Source organism: Rhododendron vialii, chromosome 5a, assembly GCF_030253575.1.
Source record: "Rhododendron vialii isolate Sample 1 chromosome 5a, ASM3025357v1".
In the NCBI taxonomy this organism is placed as follows: domain Eukaryota; kingdom Viridiplantae; phylum Streptophyta; class Magnoliopsida; order Ericales; family Ericaceae; genus Rhododendron; species Rhododendron vialii.
Window position 1 is genome coordinate 4,503,293 of NC_080561.1, and position 17,294 is coordinate 4,520,586.

General features: G+C 37.3%; 1 protein-coding gene across 2 annotated transcripts; it reads right to left on the reverse strand.

The window, feature by feature from the left end:
• Positions 1–2,868: 2,868 nt before the first annotated feature.
• LOC131325205 (arginine--tRNA ligase, chloroplastic/mitochondrial) lies at positions 2,869–13,819 on the reverse strand. 2 transcript variants are annotated; one of them, XM_058357318.1, is made up of 18 exons: positions 13,609–13,819; positions 13,188–13,258; positions 12,925–13,061; positions 12,611–12,686; positions 12,366–12,467; positions 12,038–12,253; positions 11,526–11,606; positions 10,694–10,777; positions 10,339–10,443; positions 8,817–8,995; positions 8,372–8,456; positions 8,075–8,261; positions 7,812–7,881; positions 7,169–7,238; positions 6,825–6,914; positions 4,248–4,316; positions 3,918–4,016; positions 2,869–3,309 (listed from the first exon to the last, which is right to left on the reverse strand). In XM_058357318.1, the coding sequence occupies exons 1-18, from the start codon at positions 13,802–13,804 to the stop codon at positions 3,199–3,201; spliced, it is 2,028 nt and encodes a 675-aa protein (XP_058213301.1). In that variant the 5' UTR covers positions 13,805–13,819; the 3' UTR covers positions 2,869–3,198. The 2 variants fall into 2 exon arrangements, with proteins under 2 accessions (XP_058213301.1, XP_058213303.1); XM_058357320.1 differs by having other exon boundaries at positions 13,188–13,262; positions 13,609–13,749.
• Between the last annotated feature and the right edge of the window lie 3,475 nt (positions 13,820–17,294).

Consider the following 17,294-nt stretch of genomic DNA (forward strand, 5'->3'; position numbering starts at 1 on the left):
CGCGTGAGGGTGTGAGACCGCAAGCGTGAAAGCGTTTTTCAAAAACATCTCAACTCACTACAATTCGCGAGTGCGATGATTGAGAGCGCGAGCACAGAGCAAAGATTGAAAGAGGGTTTGTTTTGGGCTTAATTGTATTGGGTTTCTCCAATTATCTGGGCAATTAGGCTTTTTAGGCGTTGGATCTTAATTGTTTGGGTTTGTTCCATTTTATTTGGGCTTTTAGGCCTTTTCGGTGTTTGGGTTTGTCCCATTAGAGTTTTCTTTGATTGGTTGGTACCTTGCCAATCGAAGGTTTGGGTCTCGGACTCGGCATATTTGTCGTTCTCTTTGTCCTGTTAATCTTTGTACCTTGTTCAAAGATCAATGAAATTTTTTCGCTGTTCAAAAAAAAAATTTTGAAAGCGGGTGCCAAGGCCATTTTGACGAATTATGTGACTATGGATCGACCAATACCAGGTTTCAATGATTATTCCTCCCTCTCCATATGAAAACGTAACCCACTTCTTTTCTTCATCTTTTTTTTGTTTTGGTTAGAAAACCTGGCATAGTATTAAACTAAAGGTACATTGTTCTGAGGTATGAAACCTTTAATTATCAGCCTAGAATGTTGGGATTCTCCCATGTGCGTGAAGCACAGGATAATTTTCCCTGTACATGTCCACTGTTTTGTTTTTCTTTCTTCTGCCCATCTTGTAGAGTTGAGTTTTGTTCACCCTCGACTTAAGAGGGTGAACATTACCCTCCTTCTTATTGGTTGAAATGATGTGGATCCCATCACAAAGTGATGTCATGCTTACCAAAAAGTGTATTGCATGGTAAGCATGACATCACTTTGTGGTGGAGTCTACACCATTTCAACCAATAAGAGAGAGGGTAATGTTCACCCTTTTTTAAAGAGGGTGAACAAAATTGCACTCCATATTGTATTGAGGGAGCTGAGAGAGTGGGGCGTGCGGAGGGGGTGCCGGTTGTGGCTCCCCCGGACTGTGCCGCCGGAGTGGGAGTGCACAATGTGAGGGAGAGAGAGAGGAGAGTGCGGGGGCCGGTTGTGACTTCCCAGAGTGGAACCGGTTGTGGTTCCTGGAGAGTCTTTGTAGCTTGTATATATGTGAGTTATATACATAGTAATTTTTTCTCTCAATCTATCCGTGTGTGTGTTTGTGTGCACAGTAGAGGTGTGGATTCGGGGTTGGGTCTCGACCCATCATAAAATTTATTCAGTAGGCATAGGGTGTAAGAGATTCGAATAAGGACTTCCATCAACGCTGGGATTGCCATTGCAAGCCCCATCATTGTGTAACTCGACTAATCGCTTTCTGTTTCTTGCAGTGCATTTTATGTCGCATGAATTTCCATTCTTCACCATGAGCTACGATGTATTTGGCTATAGAGGTGCTAATCAACCAAACAAGCCAAATACAGTATTGCTTGAGTTGGCTAGCTCAATAGTCAATTCCTTAGTACACGTGTTCAAGCTCGGCTCGAGCTTCAGAATTTTTGTGATCGTGATAAGTTTTACTTGTGATATATATGAGGTAATCTCGAGCTTTCAAGTCTTTGCTTAAGCTCGTGACATTCGAAAGCGGGGGGCTGCTGTCCCCAGGGGACACAGCGTGCTACTCTCTCGATTTCTTGGCTCACTCCGGTCTCGCTCCGATGATCGGAATTGTTCACTTTGTAGAGCTCGTCGAGTAGAACAACTATGCAAAAAATCAGCTTAATTGGATATTATTAAGTGCCTGATCGGAGTCCATATAACTCTCTGTCTATGGGTTACAGTGGATTTGATCCAGTGTTTCGGATCCATTCTTTTCAAGATAAAAAGGTTCCAATCAAGCACTTAATGATAATCCAATTAAGCTGATTTTTTGCATAATTATTCTACTCAATGAGCTCTACAAAGTGAACGATTCCGATCATCGGAGCGAGACCGGAGTGGGCCCAGAAATCGGGCACAACAGCACGCTGCTGTCCCCAAGGGGACAGCGCACAAACCCCACCCCCCCCCCCCCGGGGTTCCGTGACATTCCATGGAAGATTTTTATAGGATTTGATCAAGCTCTAGATTTCTACATCTCACTTAAAATGTTTCCAATCTGGATACAAAAGTATTGAAAATACCGTTGTAATTGGTGAAAATATGTGAATGGAAGGAAAGATATTTATTGATTTATCCCTATCTTTGAAATATTTACAAAATGACCCATGTTCACGAGCCTATCAAACCAAACACAATACTCAAACTTACTTGAATTTATAAACAAACAATAGAAAATGATTAAGCTTAGCTTATAATTTGTTTGAACTAGTTCAAATGAGCCGAAAGACAAGTTGAGCTCAAGCTATTTGGTTCGTTCACCAGCCCTATGCAGCTAGATTTTGAGCAGGAGATGAGATTTGCAAACCCACTCCTTTAACTTATTTATCCCCCTTATTGGTCTTAAACGAGTTTTACCGACTGCTCATAACTTATTTATCTCCCTTATTGGTCTTAAATGAGTTTTACTTACACTGCTCATGCATCGTTATCAAGTAACTCAATTTTTTGTGGTCGGTCTAGAATACGTACAAGTTCATTCAACAATTTTGGTTTTATGTCGCCAGTATTTCGATACATGTTTAACCTTAGCATAGCAAGCTAATCTCAAATGAACTTCCAATAACCTGACCACAATCTGGAGTAGCTTATTTTGGTTTCAGTTTCAGCTTCAAGATTCCAGACTTAAGAGGATCCATTTGGCCGAAATGCCATCCGAAAACCATAAACAAATACAAGAACTTATGGCCTCCTTTGCATATGGCAACCAAATGGTGGGATTTTAGTGCGAATAATTCCTTCATCCGTCGAGTATGAACCAGACGAGGTAAATTCAAAGTTCTGTTAATGTGCCCAATTCATGGCTAAAGAAGTTACCTACTCCTTTGTGCAACCAGGTGATCGCAACTCAAATTTACAACTTGATCAGAACATGTTTCAAACCAAGTATCAGCCTTCAGCATAATTTGAATGAGAATTACATCATCGTAAATATGACCGATACTCGACCGTATGGGCACAATCTCACTTTTTTGCAATGCCTCGTACATTGTGCATAATACCTATGCTCTCCCTTTATATATTAGAATAGATAATTCTGTGCCCAAACATAATTGTCAAAATCCTTCTGTAAACGCGATGAATCTTCTCCGAGAATGTCATATCTTGTAGACTGGCCGAATACCAAGTAAATAGAAGCATTTCCGCATAACCTCTGCAGTCGCTTCACACAACAAGAGTCTGCTTGTCTCCTGCTCTGACCCCACAACCTGCCCAATTTTCAAAATCGTGAAACCTATCCCAAACCAAAAGGATGATATCCAACCAAGAATATAGTCAATTACAACTCAATAATATGCATACATATGTATATTGTGTTGGTACGACGTGTGTTTGTGTGTGTAGAGAGAGAGAGAGAGAGAGAGAGAGAGAAATTCTGATTGGTTCTTGGCTACAAGTAAGAATTCTATGCCTAAATAGGCTAATCTTGATTTTGTGTCATTAAGAATCTGTACAGCAACTGTGGATGTCATTGGGCTTATAACGGAAAATATTGTAGTGAAGTAAAATTCCAGATATCCAACGAGTACTAAAACCCGCTAATAATTCAGAAATGCAAAAATTGTCATTTCTGAGAACATGCACCGTGATGTTTTCTTCCTACTACACATTCACTACCAAATTGACCATAATTCTGAGATATGCAAAAGCTACCGGTGACTGGCAACACCATCTATTTGGGCTTGTCTACGTTTTAGCAACATACCTCAGGCAAATTAATCGTGTTATCACAGAATTACACAAATTTAAGAAGACATAACTGAAAATTCAATAGATATTGATTCCAAGAGTACGGCATTGGATGTTAATCTCATACCTGACAATTTGTATAAAATGTTGTGAAGTGTCCAGATAAGTTGTACAAGTATTCACACAACACATTTGGTAACAGATTGGTGCAAGCTTCCTCCACAATCTGACAAGTGAGAAGACAATAGTACATTTTAGAACTCTGGAAGCATTCAAGCTAAAAAACCTCTAGACGACATAGACCAAGCTTGGGTGGCCAAGAACAATGCAGTACAAGTTCAAAGAACACTTACATCAGTCATGCAAATGAATATAAGTTGTGAGTTACCAGCTAATTTAGCTAACGCGCACATGTAGACAGTAAACACGGGCAGTTATGTTCTTAACACAGTCTTACCTCAGCAAATTGGAGCAAATGAAGCCCTAATGCACGCTCATTCGGATGTTCCAAAACTAGTGCGCCAGTCTGAAACAAAAGAATATATATAAGATACTAGGAATAGAGAGAGAGAAGAGTGGGAAAGAGATGAAGGGGAGGCAGTTAAAATTACCAAAGGTGGTTACATATTTGTAAGATCAGACGCAGCTTGATATAAAGTAACTAACTAGAGCTTATCAACAACCCAAATTCGTAGAAATTTGCTTTTTATAGTTATCAACACTATTTGTGCAGAAGTGCCAGTCAAAAATCAGAAGAGAAAATAATAAACCAGTCAAATAGTAAATCCAAGGAGCGTATACAGAACTACCCAGCTGTATGCGCTATAAATGTATGCAACAGTTAAAGACAAACACCTTTCTCAATATGCAGATCCACATTTATAATTAGATATCTACAACCCAAAGAAAGGAAGATTATTTTGTTTCCATATAGGTGTAAACATCAGCAATGACCTGGTTTTCTTCATCAAATCTCTGAAAACTATGAATCCACAGACATCCGGATTAGGGTCTTAGTCTACTTCTGGATAAATTTATAGAACAAGATACTTGTAGTCTCGTACAACCAATACTCCAGAATAAATATCCAAAGAAATTATTACCAAACGGTCATGAATAGCTATCACACACTATGGTAACCGTCATTGCGGAAAGGCAAATTTGCTCCAAAAGAAACTAACCTTGCACCCCATACCTCAAGGAAAACAACAAATTTGACCTTGCTACCAAACTATTAAAATAAAAAAGAAGCATAAAAGAGTGGAAAATATAAATTGGGGTAAATTAAAGTAAACCACCCTCAACTATTACTAACTTTTTAACTCAAACCCCTCCAACTTCATGAATCTTGAATACAATTAACGCCATTAACAGAAAACGAAAACTCTCTCCAAACACGAAACCCCCCCAACACCCCCACCCCCACCCCCCCCCCAAAAAAAAAAAAAAAAGTTCTCTCCTCCAAACACAAAAACCCCTCCAGGAATAAAAACAAATAAAAATAGAAGCATAGACCACCACCGACCTCTACCTTCATCTGCCACCAACCAATTAAAACCCTCTAGTAAACTTCCTGACCAAAGCACTCTCACTCTCTTTCTCTCTCCATATACATATAGATACATAAATTTCCTCCAGCAAAGCCGAAACTAGGATGAACGGGGATTAATGAAATGGATCTAACGTTTTCTGGACCATCATCAATGTCAAGGAATTCAAGTTCAAAGCAATCATCCCCAATCGTCGTCGTAGATCGTCGCCGCCAACCATCAAATCTTGAAGAGACAACCGGCTCAAATCTTGGAAAGATGACTGGAGATAAGTCACATATCGTATAAATAGTAACATACTCAAACATTTTTAATTACATGAGGGTTTGATGTAGTGGGGTTTTTGTCTCTCTCTCTCTACAAAAAGTGGGTTTGGATTCTTGTAAATGGCACAGAAGGTGCAGATGGACGGTGGTTGTGGCTCACTGCACTAGTGATGGCTATTGCTCTAGTTAAGAAGAACAAAGTGTCTATTTCCACTTAAATGCATTTGGGGGCCTATTTTCTCAAATTTGGAACTGTTAAAAGGATTAGCTTTCGTCCTTTTCAAAGGATTTTCCATAACCATGTGAAAATTTTGTGATACTTTAAAGAAGAATACCAAAATAAAACTACACTATTCACCAAGATAAAAGGCTATTTTAGTCATTGAATTTTATGGACCATGTAATGTGCCCACTCACATGGAATATTTCATCCAAAATCCTAACAGGATGGTAATGGAAGGTGTTAAGTGCTAAAAGTAAAGAGGGGAAGTCAGAAATGGGTAAAAATTGAGGGGGATTTAGTGTAATTTACACTAAAAATTAAATCAATCAAATTGTCTGAAGGAAGATGTAAATATCTGGTGCACAGTACAGTGTGTATTGCACAGAAGGGACCTAAAACAAGAAAAGAAACTGTCACAACAATTGAAAAGTGATAATCCATTGGATTTGAAAGCTTGCTCAATTATCGTCGAACAATATAACAGTGCTATCTTAAAGAATGGCACGCCTAGAAATATTAATATAAACCTAAGGATACTGTTTTCATTTACATAAGCACTGAGTCAAGATAAAGCTAAAACAAAATTGGCCTCGCATTAATATACTGTGGTCATATCTTCCTATTTACCTAATTACCTTTTCATCGAACCCATGCATTTGCACTATCTTATGGAAACAGCCTAGAATTCAAGGAAGAACCTTGTAAATATTTATCAATTACCTAGCAAAAGCACCTATAGAAAAAGAGTGGATACTAGACAGGAAAATATGAATAGCCTGAAGAACCTTCATTTCAGAATCTCAAGAATGATTTCTCAAAATATTTGGTTTACAGTTGAATTCCTCCCAGATTACTGCGAGAAATTAAAAAGTTACAAAAACCAGCTAAAACCAAGCTTTTACAAGTTTGGAGAAAAGACATAGTCCACTAAGAAATACTCACAGGTAGAAACGAATCCCGAAGTTTACAAATGCTCAAGATGGAAGAGATCTTACCTTTTTCAATTCCTCTACGTCTTTACCAGATTTCCTGATGATAGAACAGATTCTAGCATGTGCGTACAGCAAATAGACAGCAGTATTTCCCTGCTCATCAAACAATTTAGTCAGATAAGTAACGGTTGGACTAGTCACAGAAGCCATGTTACGGCAGCAGTCATACTTATATAGTTCAAGAGAGAAAGAAAAGAAAAATTATAATGACAACTCAACAAGGCCTTAACCAGCTGGGTCTAAATAGCTCAAACCAAATCTGAGAACATATAAAACAAAGATAGTTCCTTAAACTGAACTCCGAAATGCATAGAGCTGAAACAGCAATCAGTGAACAGTGAACACACCTGGTCATTAAGCATCTGATCAAAATTAAAAGTGTAATTGGTCAATCTGTTGTTCTTTAGGTCAGCATACCTGCCAAGACAAACTCCAGGATAAGTAATTGTCACTTGATTCACAATACATCACCTTATCCAACCCAGCTGCTTGACTCAGCTATATGTGTGGATATGAATGTGGGGACCACCATACCAGATCCATCTACTATAAAAATTCAGTTTCTAATTAACCTCAAGCTACTTTTTTGCTGATTTTTTTTTTAGCAGAGGAATCCCATTGCAAAGCACTTACAACAGATACAAATTGTACATAGATTCTGCTTTTTAAGGGCACAAATTGTAACAAACAAAAGTTTTTTTCCTTGATGCATTCCATTGGTAATTCGCTGTTGTTTAGCAACTATTCATAAAAATATAAAATCTGCATGAACATCTTATAGTGTCAATCACATATATTCCAACCTGACCACATGAACAAGAAAGAAGGAGGGCAAGATGAAAGATTGCCTCCCTGCTCTTTTCCAAGCCACATTGAACTACTTGAGTGTTAGCAAAGATTGAAATGCCATGAAATATCATCATCCAGAACAACCGCCATAAAGTTAACATGGCAAAGTTCAAAGTTTTTTACAAGTATAGGGAATCTTACTTAACAGCCCCATAACCAACGGCCTCAGCAGTTTGCTCAAGTTCCTCCTCTGTCCACTCTTCAGCTTTACCTGATCAAGATTTAAAAAGACATTATATCAAAAATGCAGATTTTAAGTTAGATTAGTACAGCATAATGCTTCTTCACTAGAAAGATGCAGCATCAAATCCTACAGAAATAAAATGAGATGATGTATATTAGTTCTTAACTGATCTACCAAAAAGATGACATGCTACACCATGTGTAGTTCATAGACATGATACCTCGTTCGACAAGAGCTGCTTTGCAGCGACTCTTAGCTTCATCAAGTAAATCAACTAACTTAACCACTTCAGTACTGCGAGTCCTAAACCGCTTCCCATCTTCTCCAAGAACAAGACCAAAGCCTACATGGTTAGCTTTAGGATAGCTATTATCACCAGGTGGAAGCCAACCCGCTCGTTTTGCAGCCTCAAAGAGGAATAGAAAGGAGGGCCGTCAAAATCATGGTAGTGCATTACCTCATCTCTCTACAAAGCACATGAAGTCATGAAGCAAAGGACAAAGGATTTGATACTCACAGTGAACAACATTTCAAAGTGCTCTCGCTGGCCCACATCAGTAACATATATCATCCACTCAGCTTTTTCTTCGTTAAGACGATACCTGTACAATAAGAGCAGTGGGTTAACCTAAAATGCACTTGCTCCTCTACCACTCTGGCAAAAGGCATGTATGCATGAATTTCCAATCTTGAAATTGCACGTTCTAATAGCAGTCAATTATTACCAGGTAGAAATTGAAACATATTACCCCACTAGCAGATCTCTTTTCTTTCATGAACCATAATAGTACTCTAGCACATAATTTATCAATTTGGAGGAAAGAGAAGCATGCGGGATGCATAACATAATCATGCAATTTAGATGGCAAGAGGAAACATGGACTGTTATATATACCACAGTGAATGATATAGAAAAGGACGTATATTAAATCTTCTATTGGCTCAAATTTTAAAGCACTGACCAAAGAGCTGTAAGGTCAGTCGAAGCATAGTTGAAACCACCATCGCTCTTCACAACAATAAAAGGATACTTCTTTCCCTCAATAAAGATCACACGTGCACCTTCGCTTTCTTCAATTAACCCTTGCTTAGCTAACTCCTCCAAAACTCCAGGTATATAGGGGTTGTAAAAGCTTTCTCCCTGAGAGGAAGGGGAAAAAATGATTGTAAGTGAATTTTTTTCAATAAGTAGCACTTTATCGGTAAGATGTATTATGAAAGGGAAGGCCTCAATGGGAGCCTTCACTTGCAAAAGTATGACCAAACCTATGCCAAAAAGGACCAAATGAACAACACAGACCACTCTACTTACAGATAGAGGGGAATCCCAGATCAATCTTAAGAATAACTGATTTGTACAAGGACAATATACCCAAGACTCGCATAAAAATAAAAATAAAAATAAAAATTATAAGGTCGAGTCAAGGAACCATGTTCATGCAACATATACCCGAGTTGTAAGTACATGAGTAATAATCAGATTCAAGAACAAGCAAATATATACCATACGTCAAGATAGACCACTGTTTTGTTCCACCTGAAACTGAAACCTCTATCAGAAGCGAAGTACAAGAATTTATCAATGTTGAAGTCCATATCACTGAGCAAACACGCAACTTCGACTTTGTATTTACTAAATTAACCACCTAAGCCATAACACGTCCGAATTAACCAATTCAGCCATTTCAGAACAACGTTCTAATATAAACACGCTAAGATGCATTTCTTACATTTTCTTGGTTTTTTGCGGGGTTGGGTGGGGTTTAAAGAACAGACATCCTCACTCCTTACACGTAACTGTTGAAGAATGTAATCCAAATTCCAACTACGGCAAAGGATCATTGATTAAAACACCAAATACCACCTCAAACCCATCACCTATTTCTTTAATTTTCCTGGTTAGATACCGGAACCAGTTAAAACAATTTGGTTATATACTATTATACTTATATCGAATTAAGTGATATGTTTGAGCCTAACATTCCCAAGAACAAACAATGAGAGTGTCCCACACAATAGGCATATGCCATACCACTGTCCTCAATGCATAGCAATACTATTATCCAAACTAAGATCCACTGTCTAGTCTAGTCACGGTTTTCTGCCCAGTAGTTAATGCAATCCCATAGGGCATCACAAAATAATATTTTCCTGTTGCAGAGTTGTGACCAGATGTTCAATCTAGCATCAACTGCTTGTAGTCATACACAAGGGTTGACTAATAATCATAGCGAGAATATAGGGACAATGACTGAGAGGATGTATTTACATTGAACAAAATAAAAATTAGAGGGAAGGGGATTGTGAAAATCATCAACCAAAATGTTCTATTTGTTGTACCTGTCAAAAAGAAAATGAGTTGTTTCAAGCATGCATGCTATAATGTGAAATAATAACCTCGCCCCAGCATGCAAAAAAGTTAAATGGAAAATAGTATAAATGTTTGACAACCCCATAGTTAGGAGGAAGATATCAATCAAGTACCTTCTCTTCTAACACAATTCCTAGGCGTTGATAAACTTTCTCATATCCCTTTCGACTGATTTCACAGATTTGTGACCATGCCTTCCGATACTTCTCTTGCCCACCCTGCAACATAAGTTATTCCATAAGGAAAAGTGTACAAGCGAAGATCACGAGACATGCTGCAACCTCTAGGGAAGGGACTATTAACCAGAATTTTGTCCAAATTAAAGAAAAGAAACTTCAGAGTTGGTACATCTCCACAGAATTGGAAATTAGGATTTGAATATTGTAAATCCTCCTATTAGTAAGGTTCTTCAGACTTTTTTGACAATACCAATTCATGGTCTTTAAGCAATAAGAGCAATTGATTCACCTGGAGACTGACGACAGCCTGTTGTGCCCTCTCCTTGAATCCAGGATCACTGTCAAATCTTTGTTTTGATGCCTTATAGAATGCCTAACAACAAAGCACTGAAGTTAACTCCATAATGCCTACTTTCGAAGACTTGATGATTTCTTTAAAAGGGAAATTTTGATTGGCATTGAATTGATAGTTGTACAAGGAGAAAGCATAAAGTAAATGGAGAGGAGATGATGTGGAATTCCCAACCACAACTATGACCTTGGTTTCTCATAGTTGTAAAAAGAGAAAGCATAAAACAATTGAGAAGAGATGAGGTGGAATTCCCTACAACAACTATCACTTTGGTCTCTCACGAAAAAGTTGAGCACCTGTATATTGAACACTAACACATAGAAAAAAGTGAACCCGTACATTATACTGTAGTTAAACTAACATGCTCCATTATTTGGAACAGTATACCAATGCTTAACTGATGACACTTTCACAACCTTATCACCAAGGATGCAATATACCAAGACCTTAGAGTAGGTGGAAGAACATTTATCAGACATAAAGCTCATAGACCGGTCTTGTTTCTAAAGCATAGAAATTGTTCAAAGTGGCTCAGGCAACTAGATACTTGCATTGTTTTGCTAATATGTGCAAAGGACGTTGTTACATTCAAGAGACATACTTGTCCACAAAAACAAAGGAACAAATTCAAAAACAGATTTTCACTCACCTCAAGATCTCCAATAGCTTAATTGCTGACTACTTACATGTTTGGAAATTTTTCATAAAGATATTCAAAAAGATGTCCACAAAAACAAATGAATAACTTCCGAAATAAATTTTCACTCACCTCAAGATCTCCAATAGCTTGATCGCTGACTACTTCCATGTTTGGAAATTTCTCAAAAAGAAATTCAATTAGCATACCAAACTGCAGAACACAAACAACAGTTTTAGGCAATAATAAGTAGGTACAAAAACAGATTATTTCTCAACTCAGACAGCAAATATGTCAAAATATCCTCAATTTCTCAATTGGAAAAATAATAAAAATTTCACAAAAGAGCCAAAATTTGTTTAACTTAATTAAAAAAAAAAGAAAAAAGAAGGGCCTGCGGACCTCCTACTTCAACACCAAATCAAAAGAGAAAGTGTGGAACTTACAAGCACCCCAAGAAATCACAAATTAATAATGTTAAAAGCATCGTGGTAGACCATGAAGCAATATTCATACTCATTAATAGGACAACCCATGACTAAAACCCTCACAATTATATTGATCGAAGCTAAATCAGAGGAAACAAACAAATACACAGAAACATAGATGTGCATTCACACTCTCAAACAAATGGACATACTCACTTGTGTACCCCAGTCACCGACATGATTTCGCCTAAGAACCTCAACATTTGAAAACTCTAACATACGGGCTAGCGTGTCACCAATAATAGTAGATCTTAAGTGCCCGACGTGCATCTCCTTGGCAATGTTGGGTGAGGAAAAGTCAACTACTGCCCTTTTGACTCGAAGCTTAGGCGACCATGTTTCAATACCCTTTATCAACATTTTTTGGATGCTCTGCAGTAGCAAGATAATATTTCAGTAAGCAAGACATATTCATAACAAGCGAATCAAGTGAATTAGCTCGTGTCCTCTCTTTCCTACTCATTGCTATAAAATCAAGGAATACCTTTGCTATCCATTGCCTTGATAGTTTGACATTCACAAAACCAGGACCAGCTATAGAACATGACTCTATCATTTCTGACTGCGGTAGATTTGTCATAATGGCCTTGGAAAAGAAAATAGCATAAATTATCATATCACAGAATCAATTCAACATCCAACACAGCTAGCATAAACTTGCTGATCGACTACGCTCTTATAGTCAAGAAGTACAACAATATCGAACATGGTGAACATTAATGTCAATACCTGACCAACAGGTTGGGGACCTGTGAATGCAGAACCCGTGCCTTTGATTTTCGTCCACAAGCTCATGGCGTTATTGCTGCACCAAAAAGGATCACACAATTCAGCAATTCAAAAGAAGGCACACAGGAGTTTCCATAACCACAAAAGCCTGAAATTGAACCAATTCTTCATCGACAAAAAGCCAGTGCTTGAGAATAACGTAGTTGTCTCTTTTTCTTTCAACTACAGCTCAAAACTTCACCTTTCAAAACGAGATTGTACAATTTGAAAAGGAAAGAAAGGTTTTGGTGCAAATATATGGTAATGGGTAATACCATTGATAATCGCCAAATCTCGGGTTGCAAGCAGCAATCAGAGGATCTGTGTCCGTCTGGTCAGGGACCGTTACTCTAAGGGATTCTTCAAATAGTTTTGCTAATTGATCCTTAACAGTCCCAACAACTTCTTCATCCTGTCCCACAAAACATCAAATTGAAAAAATTACTTAATCAAATCTATCTCCACATATTCAAATCTCTATTACATGTCCAAATCTGTATAAAATGCTTCCACGCATATGAAAGTCCGATAAACTTACAGCTGCCATGGTTGACACTGTCTGAACTCTTGTAGCTGAGAATAACCTTCTAGATGCTGCTTTCAAAATGTCTGTCTAGTTTCACAGCAAGCACACAATCAACAAAAGCACTACTGATATTGAGATTACCCCCAAAAAAAAAAGTTCAAAACTTTTTCGGCAGTACAGCAAAAGCAAAATAAACATCAAGAGCACGACTCACTGGGTGCCGCTCTAATCAAATCCAAAAACGAATACACCGCGCACATTGTTCGACAAGGACGGACGCTCGATTTCAACATTGTGCGGGCGAAGATTAAATACTATTTTTTTAGCACATACTTTTGATCAACCTAATACAACTATCAAAACATATACATATATAATTGCACACGCACACGCACACACAGACAGAGATAGGGGGAGAGGGGGGTGGGCTTACAGGTTGCAGGGAGAGGTGGCGGGGGATGTAAGAGAGGGAGGCGACGGGAACTTAGAGAGAGAAATTGAGGAGGAGAGAGAGGGGGGAGGAGAAGAGACAAGGCGCCTTTAGTCATCAGTTGAACGTTAATGGAGTACTTTATTCGTGCTGTCGCACACAACCGCGTTAAACTTCCATTTCTGAGATACCACGGCATATTAGGGTTTTGGGGAGGTTCGGATAACCTGTGTGTTCGTTTTTTCCACCTCGTGTAATAGCCAATCAGATGTTGGCACGTCGTCAAGTTTTGAAGGATTTGAGCCGTCCGATTGTAACGGCGTTGAACATGTCCTAAACCATTTTTTTTTTATCATTAGCAGTAAATTTCATGACAATTTACATCAATTTGAATTTTTTTTTAAACAATGAGAAAATCCAATAATATATCTTTCATAAGCACGAAGAAGTCCAATTACTGTAAATAAAACCGATCATCTCGAAATTAACATGATCTTTAGCAAGATACTCCGTAAATATTCTCCGCTCAGTTAGAGGTCTAGATCTTCGAAAATAAATATAAGAATGACCGAAAACTAAGTTGAATTGAACTGTAGCTCTTTTTAGCAATTAAAATGATCTAAAGGTTTATTTGGCTTAATAATTTTGTAGGTTTATTTTCTTATCCCTATTCAAATTTATTCACATTTTTACTTTTATGTCAATTTTTTTTTTTTTGTTGAATTATTGGGTCAACAAGATGAATAAAAAAAGTAAAATACTTGTATGGGTTAAATAAAATTTTTTTAACAAACACAAAATAATTTAAAAAGTCTTTCTATTTTGAATTATTCTTCTTTTAAGGGAACTTTTTTAAAATTTTGTTTTTAATTTCTATATTTCTTAGATTTCCCTCATCAAGATGTACCAATAATTCACAAAAACGATTGATACAAAACTTAGAAACATGAATATTTTTAAATAGAAACAAAACACAGTACTATAATACTCAACTAAGGAATTATTTAAAATGAATTGATATTTACGTTTCTTTTTTGTTATTTATTTTTTTGTCTTTTAACAAAAAAAATATATACACTTTCAATACTAAATAAATAAATAAATAAAGTATGAATATCAATTCCCTTAGGCCTCGTTTGATAACAGTGATAGATGGATGAAATTTATAAGGAGATGAGACTAGGATTGTGATTGGTAATGAGAATGGATTGTTAATGAGAAGAGATTGATAATGAGTATGTTTATTTAGGATGTGATTAGATGATGAGATTATTAATATCATGTTTGTTTGAGAGGGGATTAGATGATGAGATTGGATTAATAGAAGAAATGAATTTTTAAATATTCATCCTCAAACCTCATCTCACGTAAGTATTCATCCAAATCATTTTGAACAGTTATATTTTTATCATTTCAGACGGCGAATTACCTATCTTAACCTTTTAATAAGATATTCATATGTATATGTATATTGCCTCCCTAAATTAGTGGAATTCAACAATTTCCTAATTTGGAGGAATTTAACCATTTCCTAATTTAGTGGGATTCAATTCAATTAATTACAAGAGATGATTACAAAAGAATCATCCCAAAATTTTAAAAATTTGTAATAACCAAATTCCACCAATTTTTTTTATTAATTTAAATTATGAAACATATATTTCGGAATATGGTGGATAGTCAAATCGACCATGTTTTTATGAATTTTTATGCGAAATCACCATGAAAACTGGGACTAAAATTAGAACATGACCTATTTCAAAAAATGGTGGATATATCAAAATCGACTATGTTTTTATGGAGATATTCATGCGAAATCACCATGAAAATTGAGACTAAAATTAAAACATGATCTATTTAGAACACGACGTAATTTCAAACAATGAACCTAACAACTATTCCATTCTTGAACATGAAATCATGATTTATAGATCATGAAAATATGAACATCACCAATTTCGTGAAAACCCAATAAGTTGCCATGTTAAGGACATGACATATTTAGAACATGATTTCATGAAAACATGACTTCCCAATCTTATAACAAAAAAGAGGGATTTCTCACATCAATCTTCCACCACAATGCATCAAAGAAGGGAGATTAAGCATAATAGGGATTGGAAAATGTTCATGAAGAATCTACAATTATACTCAAACCCATGGTTGCATGTGAGATTTGAAGGCGAGAGGAAGATCAGATCGACGACAGTGGGGTAACGATGCCACGACTGAACTGAATCGGCGATGAAAAATAGATCGTCGAAGGGTCGATCGATTTCAACGGCGGCGACTGCGACAGACACATGTTACATATGGAGGTTCTATTGGAGACCGAAGGGTACATTCCAAGGTTGCAAAGTGACAACGGAGGAACCTTTGGTACGTCTGTTGCAAATCGGAGTCCAAAGGTTGCATATAGACAGCGGTATGTGCAACGGCGGGTGGTTGCACACGAAGGGGGCCACAGACGGAGAGGGCGACGGCAATGGAATATCGAGAATCAGAAAGGAGAACTGAGTAGAGTTTAAGCATAGCAAGAAGTAGCAATTATGGCTGACAATGGACTGCTATGTTTTTCAAACATTTGGGACTGAAATGGTAGCGTAAATTAAGAGACTTAATTATGTTAAATTAAGGAATTTAATTAGTAAGTTAAGGGATTTAGTTGTTTCGGGATTGGAAAGTTAAGTTGTTACATATATAATAGACATAACTTATATAGGACGGCACTATTGGTATTAAAAAAGAGAAAGGATGAAAACATAAGTGGGAAAAAAATCAAAGATGGAAACTTACGAGAAGTGGCACATGAGGATGATTATTTAAGTCTCCCTAGAAGAAATTAGTAATGAAAATAGATTGCTAACAAGAAGGGGTTAAGATTGGATTATGAATAGCAAATCCCAATGAGTATTACTAAGGCTCCGTTCCGGAAACCTTCTTAAAAAATAAGTACTTATTTTGGAACTTCTCATTCAAAAATAAGAAGGAGCATTTCACAAAATTCAAATAAAAAGTTCCTTTCACATTTTCAAACTCAAAAATAATGTAAATGAAAAAAAAAATTCAAATTTTTTTGCACCGTATTAAAGATCTCAATGAGATCTATCAAACAAGATCCATAGTGATAAGAAAATTATTTGCGTAAACACATGATTTTTGAGCTTGAAGTTGCCTTATACAAAAAAATAAGACTGTTACTATGAGAATGGGTGCCGGCGGAAGGAAATCGTACTGACGGCCGCATCGGGCCGTCTCCGGCCACCGGACGGCCGATCCGAGCCGTCCAAAAATTCTAAAATAAAAAACCGAGGGGGCTAGCGCGGGAATTAAAGACATCCGAGGTGTGTAGGGTACTTGATCCGAGCACCCCTTTTCGTGTATACGATTTCATACAAAAAAGGGGTGCTCGGATCAAGCACCCTACACACCTCGGATGCCGTTGATTCCTGCGCAAGCCCCCTCGATTTTTTTTATAGAATTTTTGGACGGCTCGGATCGGCCGTCCGGTGGCCGGAGACAGCCCGGCGCGACCGTCGGTACGATTTTCCTCCTCGACCGGTTGGTACCTATATAAATTCTTCCAAAATAAGTACTAACCTTCTTATTTTCTGGAACAAAGCTTCTTATTAAACAAAAAATAAGTTTTTATTTCGGTTCCGGAACATGCTCTAATACCTCTACAGTCC